At 31.0% G+C, this 16,987-nt stretch overlaps 2 protein-coding genes and 1 non-coding gene across 5 annotated transcripts; 2 read left to right on the top strand and 1 right to left on the bottom strand.

Moving 5' to 3' along the window:
* Nucleotides 1-2,948: 2,948 nt before the first annotated feature.
* On the top strand, nucleotides 2,949-6,716 carry LOC133031866 (uncharacterized). 2 transcript variants are annotated; one of them, XM_061105615.1, is made up of 6 exons: nucleotides 2,949-3,104; nucleotides 3,262-3,372; nucleotides 4,896-5,055; nucleotides 5,149-5,302; nucleotides 5,383-5,732; nucleotides 5,829-6,716. In XM_061105615.1, exons 5-6 carry the CDS (start codon nucleotides 5,391-5,393, stop codon nucleotides 6,441-6,443), a joined length of 957 nt encoding a protein of 318 aa, XP_060961598.1. In that variant the 5' UTR covers nucleotides 2,949-3,104; nucleotides 3,262-3,372; nucleotides 4,896-5,055; nucleotides 5,149-5,302; nucleotides 5,383-5,390; the 3' UTR covers nucleotides 6,444-6,716. The 2 variants fall into 2 exon arrangements, with proteins under 2 accessions (XP_060961598.1, XP_060961597.1); XM_061105614.1 differs by lacking the exon at nucleotides 4,896-5,055.
* LOC133032874 (small nucleolar RNA snoR101) lies at nucleotides 4,950-5,013 on the top strand. Its single transcript, XR_009685460.1, has one exon. It is a non-coding gene; the product is annotated as a small nucleolar RNA snoR101 (small nucleolar RNA).
* Nucleotides 6,681-8,369, bottom strand: LOC133031865 (uncharacterized). Of its 2 annotated transcripts, XM_061105613.1 has the most exons (5): nucleotides 8,102-8,369; nucleotides 7,820-8,012; nucleotides 7,416-7,631; nucleotides 7,122-7,313; nucleotides 6,681-7,019 (listed from the first exon to the last, which is right to left on the bottom strand). In XM_061105613.1, the coding sequence occupies exons 1-5, from the start codon at nucleotides 8,182-8,184 to the stop codon at nucleotides 6,843-6,845; spliced, it is 861 nt and encodes a 286-aa protein (XP_060961596.1). In that variant the 5' UTR covers nucleotides 8,185-8,369; the 3' UTR covers nucleotides 6,681-6,842. The 2 variants fall into 2 exon arrangements, with proteins under 2 accessions (XP_060961596.1, XP_060961595.1); XM_061105612.1 differs by having other exon boundaries at nucleotides 6,681-7,313; nucleotides 8,102-8,364.
* Nucleotides 8,370-16,987: the final 8,618 nt, after the last annotated feature.

The following is a 16,987-nucleotide window of genomic DNA, read 5'->3' as shown; positions in this document are numbered from 1 at the left end:
TGTACAATAAACATGAATCAGAGATGCCTCAGGAAAATCGGATAGCAAACTAGCAAAAAAAACTAGGAAAGATCCTACTTTAAAACAAATAAGAAGGATCTCCTAGAAAATAATCAACTAGCCTCAAAAGATGTATTAGGTAGCCTAATGCAAGAGATCAATACAGTGCAACCACTAAAGCTACATAAGTTTAGCTTCTGCTAATCTGCGAACTTCCCTACAAAACCAAAGAAAAAAAAAATAATAATTAGAACATATAATAATAATAATAATAATAATATAATAGATAAAATAAAAAAAGATAGAAACTTATCTCCGACTCGAAAATTTGAAGAGAGATCTTGTTCAGATGTATGCATAAGGTCCAATATTACATAGGGCCGGCCCTGATGAGGTTATTGCAATGATTGTCGTCCCAACTACTCTATTACGACAATTTTTAAACCTAGTGCAATGAGAAATATCATCAGAATAGCCTTTTATTATTTTTAAGACATTTTTTTTAGAATAATAAGATTGCCATTAGCAAGCGTTGAATTTGGCTGTAAAATTTTTGTAGATAGGGTCTTACATAATTACAAAGATTTTTATGCTCTAATGTAATCCAAGACATAAATTACTGATGCTCCTAGACAAGCTAATCACTTTAGCATATAAGATGGCTAGGAAGACCTAATGACGAGATGGAGAGATGGTATGGAATTGTTATCTACAAGTTTCTAAGTTGTAATTTGTTTCTGTATAATTAATGGAAATTACAATCTTTTAAAAAAAACATATTGTTAAGTATCCCAATGATGTGGGAATCAATGAATTGTAGTGGTGGAAATAGTTGTTCTTTTGATGGCTTACCCATGGGGGAAAAAGAAAAATAGGCTAAAAATGAGTTTTCCATATATTTTGAAAACAAAGATTTTCTTTTTTATAATTTTTAATTGAGTTTTTTTGCGGTTAAACCATTTCAACTATTATTTTATAACTTGCTCTTCCAAGCTTAAATTTTGTTAATAAAACTCTCTAAACTACTAAACGGTTAACAAATTTAATGTGTCATTTATTTTTCATTGTTAACAATTAATATGGACTGTTTATGTTAATTAAAATTTATAAAGATTATTTTAAAATCTATAATATATTTTTTTATAATATTATTTAATTTTAAAATAAAATTTTGAAATAGTATTATTAGGTGTATCAATATAAATGTGTTTATATGTACAAAAATGTATACATAAGCAGTCCATAGTGACAGTTAACCGGATAACAATTTAAATTTGCTAACAGTTCAGTAGTTTAAAGGTTTTACCACCAAAATTTAAGTCTGGAGGGTTAAGTGCAAGTAAAACAATAGTTGAAAGAGTTTAACTGCTAAAACTTTTTTTAATTTTCACTTGAATAAATGGTAAACTTATTGTGTTATAAATGAAGTTTGATAGTAAGAATTACTTTCCTAAAGGTTTTTCTTTTAACCGTATATTTGAGACTAAATGTTAAAAGTAAATCAATATTATAGAATTGTAAATTAATTTAAAAAATTAGAGTTTTTCATTTCTAAATTTATAGCTGCAGGCAATCATCTTTTTTCTTCGACCAAGCTCGCCGACCTTCTCTGGGCATAGGTACAGCTTGGTTGGGGTTATGTTTTGCTATCGTGATTCGATTTTTCTATTACGATTAGTCTTATTTCTATGACATAGTTTTAAATATTTTAGTCTTGTTTGTATGACATGATTTTGTTTTGTTTTGTTTTATTTCGTTGTTGGTTTTTCTTTGTTTTTCAATGGCTCGTCATCAAATTACTGTTAGTGGTTGGGAATAACAAGGTTTTTTTTTTTTTTTTTTTTTTTTTTTTCTACCGAAGGGGTTGTTAGTAGTGCAGTTACGTACCTTGCTATGTACCTTGCACAATAGTACGAGGTTGAATGAACCTGCTTAAACAATTTTACTGTTGTATCTTCTGAGCTGTAGATGAAACTGAATATAGGTGTTCTTAAGGTTAACTGTGATGCTGCAATCATTTTAATTTGATTTTTTTTTTAGTTTTTTTTGTGAAACGATCTGGTAGGCGGCTGATTATTTGGCTCGTTTTTTAAATTCTAATCCTGATCACGCTTCCAATAAGGGAGATGTCACAGTTAGATTGTAGATTATTATTTTAGCTGATTTTTATTAATAAAATTGCATGATTTATTAAAAAAAGGTAAAAGCAAAATTAAGTGATATAATTGAGTGGAAATTACATATTATACCCGCTTTAGCTTAAGCATTTTAATTTCTACTTTCTATTTCTTATTCTTTCATTTATACCCACATTTATAAGTAATATTCCTATTATACCCTTTATTCATTATTTAGGTTAATAAAATTGCAAAGCCACACACTCACTCTCTCTCTCTCTCTCGCTCTATCAAGGTTTTGTGTGGAACTAAAAAGAAAGAAGAAGACTTTCAAAGTTATTTCAACAAACAATTAAAATGCATTATATTAATCTCATACAATGATCCTAACAAATACACACAAATATAAACATAAGCAATACAACCAGAAAATTGGAGGGAGAAACTAGATCTAAGGAGAGAAATTAATACAAATTTAAAAAAGGAAAGACAAATGTTACATACATTTAAATCAAAGGACAATATGGAGGTTGTGGTTGCCGATGTGTAGTTTTGATGGTGGTGGTGATGGCGGAGGTCATGGTGGAGCTTGTGTACGATGGCGGAAGCTGGAGTTGTGTGCGTTAAGGAGTCTATGGCTGAAACATGAAGGAGACTTGTGTGGAGGGCATATTGGGTAATGTACTTGTAAAATTAGGTATATTTCAATCAAATTTAAAGTGCAGGTACTTTCGGTAAATTGATACTTAAAAAAGGTATTTTTTAACTTTGAGAGTAGTAGTAGGCCCAAAACAAGGCCTGTTTGAAAAGCCCAATCCCAGCCCGGTTTCGGAAGAAAGCAAAACAAAGCAAAGCAAAGCTGGTAATAATGGTTGTTGGGGGAGGACTGAGGAGGATGGTCCCTACTTCCTACTTCCGGCTTCATTCGCTTCTACTCATCGATAACATCGCACTTTTCAGCTTCATTCCTTCGACTTCCTTTCCTAGGTACTCTTCTTCTTCTTCTCATCTCTTTCAATTTTGTCTTTTGAATTTCGAGTTAGGGTTTATAGATATCCCCCTTTTACAGGAATCATGGTCGTTTTTTCTGTTTTATGTTATTATATCTTTATTTATTTATTATGGTCCTGGGTTCTTCTTGTAGGTCTTATGATCAAACCCATTGGACATTCGAATGGTGCAGTGGACTGGAATAGTCTGATGATGGCTTACAAGAATTGGGATGAGGAACAACGGCATTTCATGAATTTTGTTCGTAAGTACCTCAGAATATTGCATATGAAAAAACCAAACCATTATTCATATGTAGTGCTTAATACTGATACTATTTTAAAAACTTGAGTGAATTTAGCTTATGTTGTTTTAATAACTAAACCATTTACAAGGAACTAACGTTCATTTGGAAAATTTTGAGCTTGTGCTAACTGTTACTGATTGATTACAATTTCTTGGTACCTTTTCTCCTTTTCTACAATACTGTATTTTTCCTTTTGTTTTCTACGACATGCTCTTAGCACTTAGATTAGCTATACAGTTTTCTGGATGCAAAACTAGTGCAAATAATGGCTTACCACATCAACATTGTGATAGGTTTGACCTGTCACATTAGTTCCACAAAAGCAAGATATAGGAATAATGGAGAAGACAATCAATGAGATAGCTGTCTCTGACACCCAAGAATTCGAAAGCTTGGTTCTCTCCCACAGAGGTTACACTCTACTCAAATCATTCACACCGTATTCCCTCAGCCTTTTATTCCTACCCAAAGCACAACTAACAGCACGACACCCCACACACACACAAGTATTAGTTACTATCCCTCGTAACTAGTTTTCCCTCTAACTTGCTGAGTCACTTGCTGACCTGGCTTTCCCTTTGGGTCTCTGCTCATACATACGTACGTAATGGGAGGCTTATCAATACCCTCGACCCAAAATGCACCTTGTCCTCAAGGTGAAAGTGTGGAAACTGCTCTTTAGTAGCCTAAAAATCCTCCGAAGTAGCCTCAAACGCAGGTATTTTGTCCACTGTATGAGAGCTTGAGGTTGCACCGGCGGGGTCCCGGACGAACATCAAGCACACTTTTCGGCTCAAAAGTCCACTCAAACTTTGTAGTTAGCCCAAGTGGCGTAAAGGTGGCTTGTTGATGAGGGCCCAAAGCAACGTGAAGTAGCGAAACATGAAACACCAGATGTATTTTGGAGTCCTGTGGTAGTTGTAAATGATAAGCAATTGCTACTATTCGAGCTAAGACGGGGAAAGGTCCAAAAAAGCTAGGCCCAACTTCATATTGCGACGTCGTGCCACAAACCGTTGCCGATAAGGTCAGAGTTTCACATGGACCAAATTACCCGAAGCACAGCTAACAACACTGCACCCCAAAGCACAGCTAACAACACTGCACCCCACTCACACACAAGTATTTCTCTCATAACTAATTTTCCCTCTGACTTGCTGAGTCACTTGCTGACCTGACCCTCCCTTTGGGTCTTCGCGCGCACACATATGTAAGGGGAAGCTTATCACATTGAATCAGTGAAATTTCAGGACATTTTTTTTCTTTATGTAGTGCTTAATACTTCTATTATTCAAAATGAATCGATTTACTGTATGTTGTTTTCAATTTATTGGGAAAATTTTGAGCTTGTAACAACTGCTACTGATTACATTTTCATCGTACTTTTTTTTTTTTTTTAATTTATTATTCTTTCTTTTCTTTTCTACAATACTGTTAGTTTCTTTTTGTTTTCAATTACATACTTTCACCACTTTGTTTAGATGTACATTTCTCTGCAAATTTTATTTCCTGGGTGCAAAACCAGTGCAAGCGATGACTTACAGTTGATCTCTGAACTTGAAGTAAGTTCATGGGGGAAATGGTCTATTCGCTGATGCTCTATAGTCTTAGAACCTTTCTTGTTCTTCGTCACTACCTGTGGTGTGTTTAATCAAACATTATTCAATTAAAGGTTAGCAGAATTTGGTGCTTGTCTGTTAATTTATCCTTAATAGTATGAACTCTTCCTTACAGGCACTTACATTTAGTGAATAAATGCCGAGAATTAGAAGATTTGGAGCAAAGAGGAGCATACTTTTGCTACTGTAATTAGCTATTCAAGATTTCAAGATCAGAGTTTCTTTGATATCAAGGCACTTCTCTTGGGCTTCTCGGAAAAAAGTAAAAGGTACTTCTCTTGGACCTTTTTGTTATTAAATTACTGAGTTGATAATTTGATTTTTTTACAACCATTATGTGCATTTGCAGGTGTATAAATGGGACACAGAGTAAAGAAGAATGGTGAGGATAAGAGATTTAATGTGAAATGGACCGAACGTTGGGATGATGTTTTTGTTGAGGCTCTTGTGCATCAGCAAACCATGGGGAACAGGGTTGATAAGGTTTTCACCACTGCAGCTTATAATAACATTTTGAAAGAAATGCGTGATAAACTTGGAGAGCCATTTCAGAAAGATCACTTGAAAAATCGTATGAAAACTCTTAAGCATCATTTTAAAGAGTGTCATAATCTTTTTAGTGGTATTAATGATTTTACATGGAGTCCGGAGACAAAGCTCTGGACTGCAGAGCCTGAAGTGTGGAAAGACCTGATCAAGGTAAATTATCTTTCGGTATTCCAGATTGTTGGACTAAAGTTTATTAGTGCATATAGCTAGTAATGTATAAAACCTGTTGCACTCATTTTTTAATAGGCAAGACCTGATGCGAGAAAATGGATGTCAACACCAGTTGGCAACTATGATAAATTACTGATGCTATTTGCAAATGAAGCGGGTGACAGCTTTGCAATGGCCAAAGAGGACGGAAACCATCTAGTTAATTTGAACATTGGTAGCGATTTGAACGGTGATCTTGGGGCCTCTCAAAATGAGGTAGCATTTACTTTAGAGGACTTAAATGGTGGAAATGGTGGAAATTATGTGCTGCCAATTTCAGCAGAAGCCAATTCGCAAATCGATTCTCAAGCACCTTCTCTGTCTGCAACATCATTGAAAGGCAAGAAGAGAAAGGCCTCAAGGAATTTGGACTTTGAGAGAGAGTTTGCTAGTGTTAGGGAAGCAATTAAAGATGTTGCGGCGGCAATCAGGGAGGGAAATGCCATTGCAGAGAGGAGTCGAGCTCGTGTTTATTCAGAGGAAGAAGTTTTCAAAGAACTAGTAAGCATCGGTGTTGATTTACAGTTACGGTTTAGGGCCTACACCTTCCTAATTGCAAATGCTGCAAGGGTGAGAGCCTTCTTTGGATGCCCAGTTGATGAACGCAAGGACTTTCTGCTTCAGATGATGTATAGTCCTCAAGACTGTTGAGTGTTGAGGTATAAGTTAAGTCTAGGCTTGAAAAGTGATGTTAATTTAACATACCATTGTTGCGACTAGAATAAAAACAAATAATTTAGTGTTACAGACATTTATAGTTTTTCAGACCGCTCGGATGTTTTGATTGATTATCAAGAAGATAGAATCATATTTTCTAGTTGATTGTACTTTAAACACAAGAAGATAGAATCATATTCTCTAGTTTATTGTACTTTAAACACTTGTTCATTCTGAATCTGAAACTCTGGGCTGTATTTTTTTCTTCTTCTTCATATTAATATAGATAAATGTGCCTTACAAGGCTTTCTTTTAAAACATAAATACGCATGACTTGAGTCATACGGTAGTAGAATTATAGATATACATATTCACACAGTCCACAGAGAAAAATTATATATGAGGCAGAGCTTCTGAATCTGGATTGGTTCCATTTTCTTGAAGCTTCTGAATCTGGTAACTGACAGTTTGTTCCTTCCACATGTCTTTGTCCAGATAAGTCTCGTAAAAGGTAACTTCACCATTTGTTTTTGCAGTTAAAGCAGCAGTGCTCCTAGTTCCATAACGACCCTGCAGATAAAGACAAAAATCCCAGGTCATGGACACCAACTTTAATGCATATATAAATACAACTTTTTTAAACTTGTAATGAATGAATGAGTCAATGCTCACCAGTGGGGTGTCAACTTCAACAAATATAGAGCTTAGATTGAACTCCCAGTCAAGAGCACATATACCAGGCAACTCACTTTTATCAGCTTTAACTTTGTCTCTCATTAGTTTCTCAACCATCTCTTTCACTGGTATCTCACTTTCATGGTATTTAGTAAGCTCTTCCTTGAACCTCAATTCCAACCGCTGAGCCTATAAATTGAATGTATAAAGCATTGTTGTTACTGAAGAAAGATTAGCTAATGAACCCCATTCTACTGTATATGCATTAAATTTAGAAACAACAAAAAAAACCTTGTGCCAAGGAGAGTTAAGCTTAGCATTGGAAATGACATGAATGCCAGGGGGAACCTCCTGCACCAGAATTGGCTCTCCCTTGGGGCGGTTCGATATGTACACCATGGAATTAGAAGAAGATGATGATATATCAGCCAGAATCAAGTTGAACCCATTATACTGGTGAGCCTCTTTTACCAGTTCCTCTGCAAATTCCTTGGGACTTTTATTGCTCTGCCATCATTAAACACAACCCAAAATGTATCATCTAATTGAAAGAGAATTGCTAAAAGACATTGTAATTAAGTATATCAATCGTGAATTGCCACTTATAAAAGGTGTTAGTCACTGGTATGCAATAGCGATGCTCTAATTGAAAAGGAAGAAGAAAAAGGGTGTTCAGTTTTCAAACACACACAGACCTGTAAGAACAGCAGAGGAAGGTCTCCACGAGTCCTAGCCTCAGGGAGTGAATGAAGCTCTAAAACATTGGTAAGTAAAGCCACTCTTCCTTGTTTAGAACAAGCCATCCATGTCCCTCCAGCAACCTCATCTCTTCCTCCTAAAATCCCTCCATTTTCACAATCTTCCCACCAACCCAACGGCTTCGTTTCCCTTTTTATTTTTTTCAACAAAACAATTATCATAAAAGAAAGAAGAAGAACAAAATCACACACCCTTTTCATGATTGATTACGAATTTACCTGTTGTGATACTCATCTCTGTTTTGGAAAATGATAAGAGGGTAGAGAGGATGAGCTTGCCATACAAACACTGCTATACACATGATAATATATTATCCTTTGTTATTATAACTAAATAAACTTTTATTGATTACTCTGTTTCTTCTAGTCGGTGATTGAGCTTTGTTTGTAGTTTGGCTTTTATATAGGGTTGGTTGGAGTTGGAAACTATGGGTACCACTGCTACATTCCTTACGCACTTCCAAACGAAACACGTGGCAGCCAGAAATTCCCATTGGACATTTGGACTTCCATTAAAGCTTACTGTTATAGGATTGGTATTTGGCACCAATTTTAGGTGGTGTTGTACGATCCATTAGAGATATTTTTAAAGTTATTTCTTTAAGTTATATGAAATGAGATACTTAATTACGCTATTTGGTATTCGGTATGATACTGAAGAGCATATTAGACACCATTGATATTTTTTAATAATTTTTTTATTATTATTAGTGTAATTAAATATTATCATTATTTATTTTTAAAAAAAAATTCAGAAAAATATTATTTTTTATATTTTATTTATAATTTTATAACTTAATTTTTTTTTACTATTTTAAATATAATTTTTGATACTATAAATTATCAAAAATTTTGTAAAAATTGATAAAATACTTATTATAGCTATAATATAAAAAATTGAAACATAATTTCTGTAAGCACCAAAACTAAAAAAAAAAAAAAACATTCTTACAATAATAGTAAAAGTGAGACGATTTTCTAACAAATTTCTTATATATATACATATTTTTCTCTTTTTATTTAATATTATATTATAATTCAATTTTATATAGATATTATTAATAGGCATAGATCATTATTCAATAAATTTTTTTTTCAGAGACAATTTATTCAATAGAATCTTATAAATGATAACTAGTGATCTATCTATTTGTTTGATTACATAAAAGTTTCAGTCCATAGATTTTATTATTATATAATAAACATTGGGACAATTATAAGTGTAGATAAATTGAGATGACTTTTTATTTTATTTTTATAATCAATCTTATTATTAACTGCTGAATGGTTTTGATAAAGCCAGCCCCCACTTTATCCAGTTGATAATTCATAATATATAAGAAAGATATATAATGTTTTGTGTTGACCATGCTATATACTACTCTACTAGTCAACATTTCTTTCTTCTTTTCTCAAAACTATTGAGTAGCCGCGGCGGCTTTCACCACACATTTTAATAAATTTTATGCCAAACTAAAACTAGTTAAATTAATCACTCACTACTATGGCCTACAATTAGTTACAAATTAAATATTTACATTCTATCTATTTATATAAGGAAAACCTAAAAGTGATAAGATTGTTATAAAATAATATAAAATAATATAAAGTAGATGAGAAGAAAGAAGAAGAAGATGAAGAGAGAAAGAGAATGAGAATTTCTGAGTTATTTATTCCAATGGGGTGAACCCCTATTTATACAAATACAAGAGTGAGATATTAAGAAACTAAGAAAAAGGGAAACTAAGAAAAAGAGGAATATTGATTACAATTAATGGTAATAAATAAAAGATTTGGACATCCACATAATTATTAATATTTATAACACTTCCCCTTGGATGTCCATAATAACTGATTTATTAAAAATCTTACTGAGATCTTGATCAAAGGAAAAAGAGTATAGTGTAAACTAACTCCCCCTCATTTAGGCATTTGTGGAGATCTTCTAATCGACGAATTTCGATCTTGTCTGCCGTCTTCTCAAATGTTGATGTTGGTAATAACTTTGTGAATAAGTTTACAAGATTGACACTTGATTAAATATGTTGAACACCAATATGTATTTTCTTGAAGCGTATAAAGAAGAATTTCGTGAAATGTGTTCTAACTCTATCTCCTTCAATGTACCTCCTTTTAGTTGAATGATGCAAGCAGTATTATCCATAGAGAATTGCTTGGGTTGATACTTCTTTATTGAGTGCAATCCATATGTTTCCCGAATATGCTATGCCAATGATCTCACTCACACACATTCTCTACTTGCTTCATAAAATGCAAGTATGTTAACATGATTTATAGTTGCCTCGTTAAAAACCTTGCCAGAAAAACCCAGTGGGACAAAATCTGAGCTAGGGAAAAAGAGTACAATATATATTTCATATTCATAACTATTTGTAAGTTGCCTCGTTAAAAACCTTGCCAGGAAAACCCATTGGGACAAAACCTGAACTAAGGGAAAAAGAGTGCAACATGAATATGTCTCCCACTCATGCACATATGATCCATAATTCTTTTGGTGATAATATATCTCATAAGATTATTGTTATCACTTTTAAAATATCACCATATACAATCTTTGATCATATATTTTCTATATCTCTTTCAGAGTATGTATGGACTTCTAAATCATAGATGAGGGGTTCGTGGAACATTAGTCTTTATCCAACTAATTGTATCATTCATGTGTGTACACAACTTTGTTCATACGAAAATTTAACATTTCAAGTAGATATGAACATAACACATTAATGATAATATGAATTTTCATTTGTGACAATGATGGTACTCCAAGACCATATATTTGTTCCATCTTGTTGTATGATCTTAATTTTCATATCAAATGATCATATATCTATAATTCTTGATACATATGAAGTACTTCAGGACTTCAATACTAATGAACAAACTTTATACATTAATATTTCTCGAAATACAAAAGAAATAAAAGTTTGTTCTTCAATTAATCAAAAACTCTTCAAGAGTCTATCACAACGTATAATTTACGTATTTATACTGCATAGACAACCATATGTATTTTTCAAACAATAATTTACTTACATGTCTTTATTTCATACAAAGATCTTTGTCATATAGTGCGCGCGACAAATCTAATACCATGATCCTTGCTATCTCATGTTAGTTTATTGCATATGCAAACATTCAACATCTATTGTCGACAAAAATTTCATTATATGATAATTTCCTCCCATATTGACATAACTTATAGAGATCTCTTTAAATTACATATTTTCAAATATGTTTATCATTTATAGGTACCTATATAGAATCACTTCAGGGATTCAATTATGATCAAATGTGTTATGTCTAACTTCTCTTGGGAGTCTTTTCGAGTACCGTTTTCATCACGGTTATCATTTCAATACTTTATAACAATAAGGTATCTCCATGAGTACCTTTAGATTTAACAACTTCAGGGCAAATCAAATGAACATTTACTAACAATTTCTATATTGTTCATTTACGCTTCAGGCGTTTTCAACTCATTCTAACTCAACTTTGAATAATATTGATTTGCAGTTGGTATATATCATTTTGAACTATATTGTTCTTATATACTTTGTGCAAGGATCATTTTTCAAAAATTATCATCGATCCCAACTGCTTCTCTCCCCCTGATCGAGAGAATTTTTAAAAATTGTGATATCTAATAATATTAATATACCTGTAGGGATTTCAGTATATCACAATGAATCAATATTTGTTTAAACTCATATATACTATATGACATTGAACTTCAGGTTCAATAAACTTCAGTTTCAAGTTCAATCCTTATGAACTTAATTCATTTCTAAGAATGAGTCATACGTGTATAATTAGAAATACATAAATTTACACATTTTGTAAATGCATGATTATATAATCTTATCACATCGATAAGAAACTATGCAATAAAAATCTAATAATGGCTCAAGATTGTTAAAGAAATATAATTTAAATATTTTCTATGTGCAAATATATGCACATTCTTCTTTTGAGCCTTAATTCGAATCCATAATACTCTTTTCAATATTTTCTTTATATATATTTTGGAAGGTCCTAAATTGTCAGGGCTGACCCTGAAAGTAATTTTAATAATAAATGCAATGTTGTTATTTTGTCCTTTAATATTAATTTTAAGGTTTTTTTTTTTTTCTAAAAAAATGAATCAATATAAATTATAGGTAGATGAGTGTTAAAGAGACTCTTTTACACTATTTTTATAATTTAATGACAAATTTTGCACTAGTTTTATAATTTAGTGGCAAGTGTCATCTTTGAGAATAATTTCTGTACAAGGGCATAATATTATTATTTTATTATAATTATGTCATTCTAATAAAATTATTATAAAATCTTTAATTGACATATTTTGTAAAAATAACAAAACTAAATATGTAGTTGGCATATTGGGTGTGATTTTTTTTTCAAAATCACATTGTATTATATTTGTCAAATAAATATGTAGTTGTTATAAAATAATATAATATAATATAAAGTACATGAGAAGAAAGAAGAAGAAGATGAAGAGAGAAAGAGAAAGTGAATGAGAATTTCTGAGTTGTTTATTCTAATGGGGTGAACCCCTATTTATACAAATACAAGAGTGAGATATTAAGAAACTAAGAAAAAGGGAAACTAAGAAGAAGAGGAATGTTGATTACAATTAATGGTAATAAATAAAAGATTTGGACATCCACATAATTATTAATATTTATAACACTCCCCCTTGGATGTCCATAATAACTGCCTTATTAAAAATCTTGCTGAAAACTTGATCAAAGGAAAAAGAGTATAGTGTAAGCTAACTCCCCCTCATTTAGGCATTTGTGGAGATCTTCTAATCGACGAATTTCGATCTTGTCTGTCGTCTTCTCAAATGTTGATGTTGGTAATAACTTTGTGAATAAGTTTGCAAGATTGACACTTGATTGAATATGTTGAACACCAATATGTATTTTCTTGAAGCGTATAAAGAAGAATTTCGTGAAATGTGTTCTAACTCTATCTCCTTCAATGTACCCTCCTTTTAGTTGAGCGATGCAAGCAGTATTATCTTCATAGAGAACTGTTTGTGTTGATACTTCTTTATAGAGTGCAATCCATATGTTTCCCGAATATGCTATGTCAATGATCTCACTCACACACATTCTCTACTTGCTTCATAAAATGCAAATATGTTAACATGATTTATAGTTGCCTCGTTAAAAACCTTGCCAGAAAAACCCAGTGGGATAAAATCTGAGCTAGGGAAAAGAGTACAATATATATTTCATATTCATAATTATTTACAAGTTGCCTCGTTAAAAACCTTGCCAGGAAAACCCATTGGGACAAAACCTAAGCTAAGGGAAAAAGAGTGCAACATGAATATGTCTCCCCCTCATGCACATATGATCCATAATTCTTTTGGTGATAATAGATCTCATAAGATTATTGTTATCACTTTTAAAATATCACCATATACAATCTTTGATCATATATTTTCTATAACTCTTCCAGAGTATGTATGGATTTCTAAATTATAGATGAGGGGTTCGTGGAACATTAGTTTTTATCCAACTAATTGTATCATTCATGTGTGTACACAACTTTGTTCATACTAAAATTTAAAATTTCAAGTAGATATGAACATAACACATTAATGGTACTACAAATTCTCATTTGTGACAATGATGGTACTCCAAGACCATATATTTGTTCCATCTTGTTGTATGATCTTAATTTCCATATCAAATGATCATATATCTATAATTCTTGATACATATGAAGTACTTCAGGACTTCAATACTAATGAACAAACTTTATACATTAATATTTCTCTAAATACAAAAGAAATAAAAGTTTGTTCTTCAATTAATCAAAAACTCTTCAAGAGTCTATCACAACGTATAATTTACGTATTTATATTGCATAGACAACCATACGTATTTTTCAAACAATAATTTACTTACATGTCTTTATTTCATACAAAGATCTTTGTCATATAGTGCGCGCGACTTTGAATTTATATCACTTAAGACATGTATTAAATTCTTCTAGAATTTTTAGATAAGGCTTATTTCAAATTCTCACTACATTAGGAGCTCCAAATAAATAACCTTTTGTTGCAACATTTATGTGACGCTTATAAATCCTCATAAAATATATTCCAGGCTATAATCAAATCATGATTATATTTTCTCAATATTTAAGCCTTACTTCAATCAATCTCATGTCTATGCAAACTTTGTACAACAATTCATTATGTACAAATACATATATGCAAATTTCTCATTAGAAATATTTATTTGCACACCCTACAGGTCTTACTTCACTTTATGTGAGTAAATTTGCCTGGATTGCGTCATAATATTTTGGCCAAAAATCAAAATGTATGTCGATGATTCTCGACAAATCTAATACCATGATCCTTGCTATCTCATGTTAGTTTATTGCATATGCAAACATTCAATTTTTATTGTCGACAAAAATTTCAATAAATGATAATTTCCTCCCATATTGACATAACTTATAGAGATCTCTTTAAATTACATATTTTTCAAATATGTTTATCATTTATAGGTACCTATATAGAATCACTTCAGGGATTCAATTATGATCAAATGTGTTATGTCTAACTTCTCTTGGGAGTCTTTTCGAGTACCGTTTTCATCACGGTTATCAATTTAATACTTTATAACAATAAGGTATCTCCATGAGTACCTCTAGATTTAACAACTTCAGGGCAAATCAAATGAACATTTATTAATAACTTCTACATTGTTCATTTACGCTTCAGGCGTTTTCAACTCATTCTATCTCAACTTTGAATAATATTGATTTGCAGTTGGTATATATCATTTTGAACTATATTGTTCTTATATACTTTGTGCAAGGATCATTTTTCAAAAATTATCATCGATCACAACTGCTTCTCTCCCCCTGATCGAGAGAATTTTTAAAAATTGTGATATCTAATAATATTAATATACCTGTAGGGATTTCAGTATATCACAATGAATCAATATTTGTTTAAACTCATATATATACTATATATACTATATGACATTGAACTTCAGGTTCAATAAACTTCAGTTTCAAGTTCAATCCTTATGAACTTAATTCATTTCTAAGAATGAGTCATATGTGTATAATTAGAAATACATAAATTTACACATTTTGTAAATGCATGATCATATAATCTTATCACATCGATAAGAAACTATGCAATAAAAATATAACAATGGTACAAGATTGTTAAAGAAATATAATTGAAATATTTTCTATGTGCAAATATATGCACATTCTTCTTTTGAGCCTTATAAATTAACAATGAGAAGAATCTTCTGGTTCTTCAACAAAATTTATTCAAATTCTTTGACAATTTATTGCATATGATTGATCATGTCAAAATAATTCAATTCATGAACTTCAGGTTCACTATAATTTGTATTTCAATGAAACTTTCAAAATGTAATGTAAATTCATTACAACATAATCATTATAAGTTTCATTTTTATATACACGAATAATATAATTATATTATTCTCCAAAACATATACACTCTTCAGGAGTCACTATTATGTTTATCAAACTTTATATTTCTTCAGGAATCACTATCATCAATTCAATGATGTGTATAATATAAAATGTACATGACAACTTCATCATGTTGTTATAATGATCAAATAGATATAACCATAATATATCATTCATGTTTCCTGGTATCTTTTTAACAAGTCGTCTAATTTATTAATAGACTATTCATCAGTCTAATTATCATGACTTGATATATTATATATTTAAATGTACAACCAGTACATATAATAAGTTATTTCTTATCACTTTTATAACTAGATAAAAGTTATACATCTAGGTACATACAAATATATTTTACTACTCCAAGTAGCAATTGTATGTAAGACTTCTTCAGGAAGCTTTTCAAATAATCATTTTGTGATTCTTTATCACTTTGATCATATTGGATCACTAACAAATGTTAGTAAGTTATATATCCACTTTTGGGAATATGCAAACTGAATTATATGGTAACTATATATTTACATATCATGTACCAACAATAGTTTGAAACTATTGTTTTCAAAGAATAATAAAATATGTATATATTAATTTGCTTCTGGCATTACCAATATATGTGAAATCTATATTCTTTGAAATAGAATTTCATGCCTATTCATTCTCTTTAGGTAATGATATTTAAATATTCTAAATGTACAATAAGTTTGTACAATTCACATTCTATTAAATAATCAAGTATACTTTTATCTTGATTATAAGTGTGTCCGTACTACAGGTACGCGACCACTATTATTCAATTCCACACATGATATATAGATTTCATGCACTTTGATTGTGTGTGGTATCTCATCTTTTGGTTGTTTCCACTTTTTTCTGGAAATATTTGAGTAGTAAATAATGTCATTGATTATTTAAAATCATTACATTCACTTCGGGGAATGACGTTGAACAAGTAGAACATTATTATAAATTTCTTAAAAATTTATTACTTGTTCATCCATAAAAATATAAGAAATTATTCAACAATTTCTTTTACGATATTTTCAAAGAATATATGAATGAAATTTCTGCATAGTCTCCAAGATGTATGCAAAATTTAATCTTTAATATATGTCAGATTCAATAATTTTCAACATTGCAAGTAATAACAATGTATAATAACATGACTAATACGAGGAATCTTTAAAAGTAATTGACTTCAATTCGTATCATTCTCTGCAGGGAATGATGAACAATAAATACATGCCTCATGTATTAAAATAACATTAGTCATGCTCATTGTTATTCTTATACTTTGATGTTTCAATGCAATTTTCTTAACATTCTTTTTGGATATTCAAAACCCACTATAAAATTGCATCAATAATAATCATTTTTAATGATTCTTTAGTTGTATTCACATAAATACAATCATTTTTTTTTCTTCGATAAATATAAAACATTTACTTCAGGAAATGTTTGTCAAAATCTATATCGATATTAGATTACTTTTCATTGTCCTCAAAGAATACAAGAACATATATATAAATATGTATTCATCTCTTTCATTATATATCCATCAACTATATAATGAATATTACGTTTGCA

This window comes from Cannabis sativa, chromosome X (genome assembly GCF_029168945.1).
Source record: "Cannabis sativa cultivar Pink pepper isolate KNU-18-1 chromosome X, ASM2916894v1, whole genome shotgun sequence".
In the NCBI taxonomy this organism is placed as follows: domain Eukaryota; kingdom Viridiplantae; phylum Streptophyta; class Magnoliopsida; order Rosales; family Cannabaceae; genus Cannabis; species Cannabis sativa.
The sequence above is the reverse complement of the archived record's forward strand: the minus strand, read 5'-3'. Positions and strand labels throughout refer to the sequence as shown.

What these genes read in the sequence shown, in the direction of transcription:
- LOC133031866 (XM_061105614.1), top strand. Translation starts at nt 5,391, where the DNA reads ATGGGACACAGAGTAAAGAAGAATGGTGAGGATAAGAGATTTAATGTG. An exon ending in TGTGGAAAGACCTGATCAAG is followed by an intron (nt 5,733 to 5,828) that starts GTAAATTATCTT and finishes ATTTTTTAATAG; the next exon opens with GCAAGACCTGATGCGAGAAA.
- LOC133031865 (XM_061105612.1), bottom strand. Translation starts at nt 8,184, where the DNA reads ATGTGTATAGCAGTGTTTGTATGGCAAGCTCATCCTCTCTACCCTCTT. An exon ending in AGAGATGAGTATCACAACAG is followed by an intron (nt 8,013 to 8,101) that starts GTAAATTCGTAA and finishes AAAAATAAAAAG; the next exon opens with GGAAACGAAGCCGTTGGGTT. An exon ending in TTCCTCTGCTGTTCTTACAG is followed by an intron (nt 7,632 to 7,819) that starts GTCTGTGTGTGT and finishes TAATGATGGCAG; the next exon opens with AGCAATAAAAGTCCCAAGGA.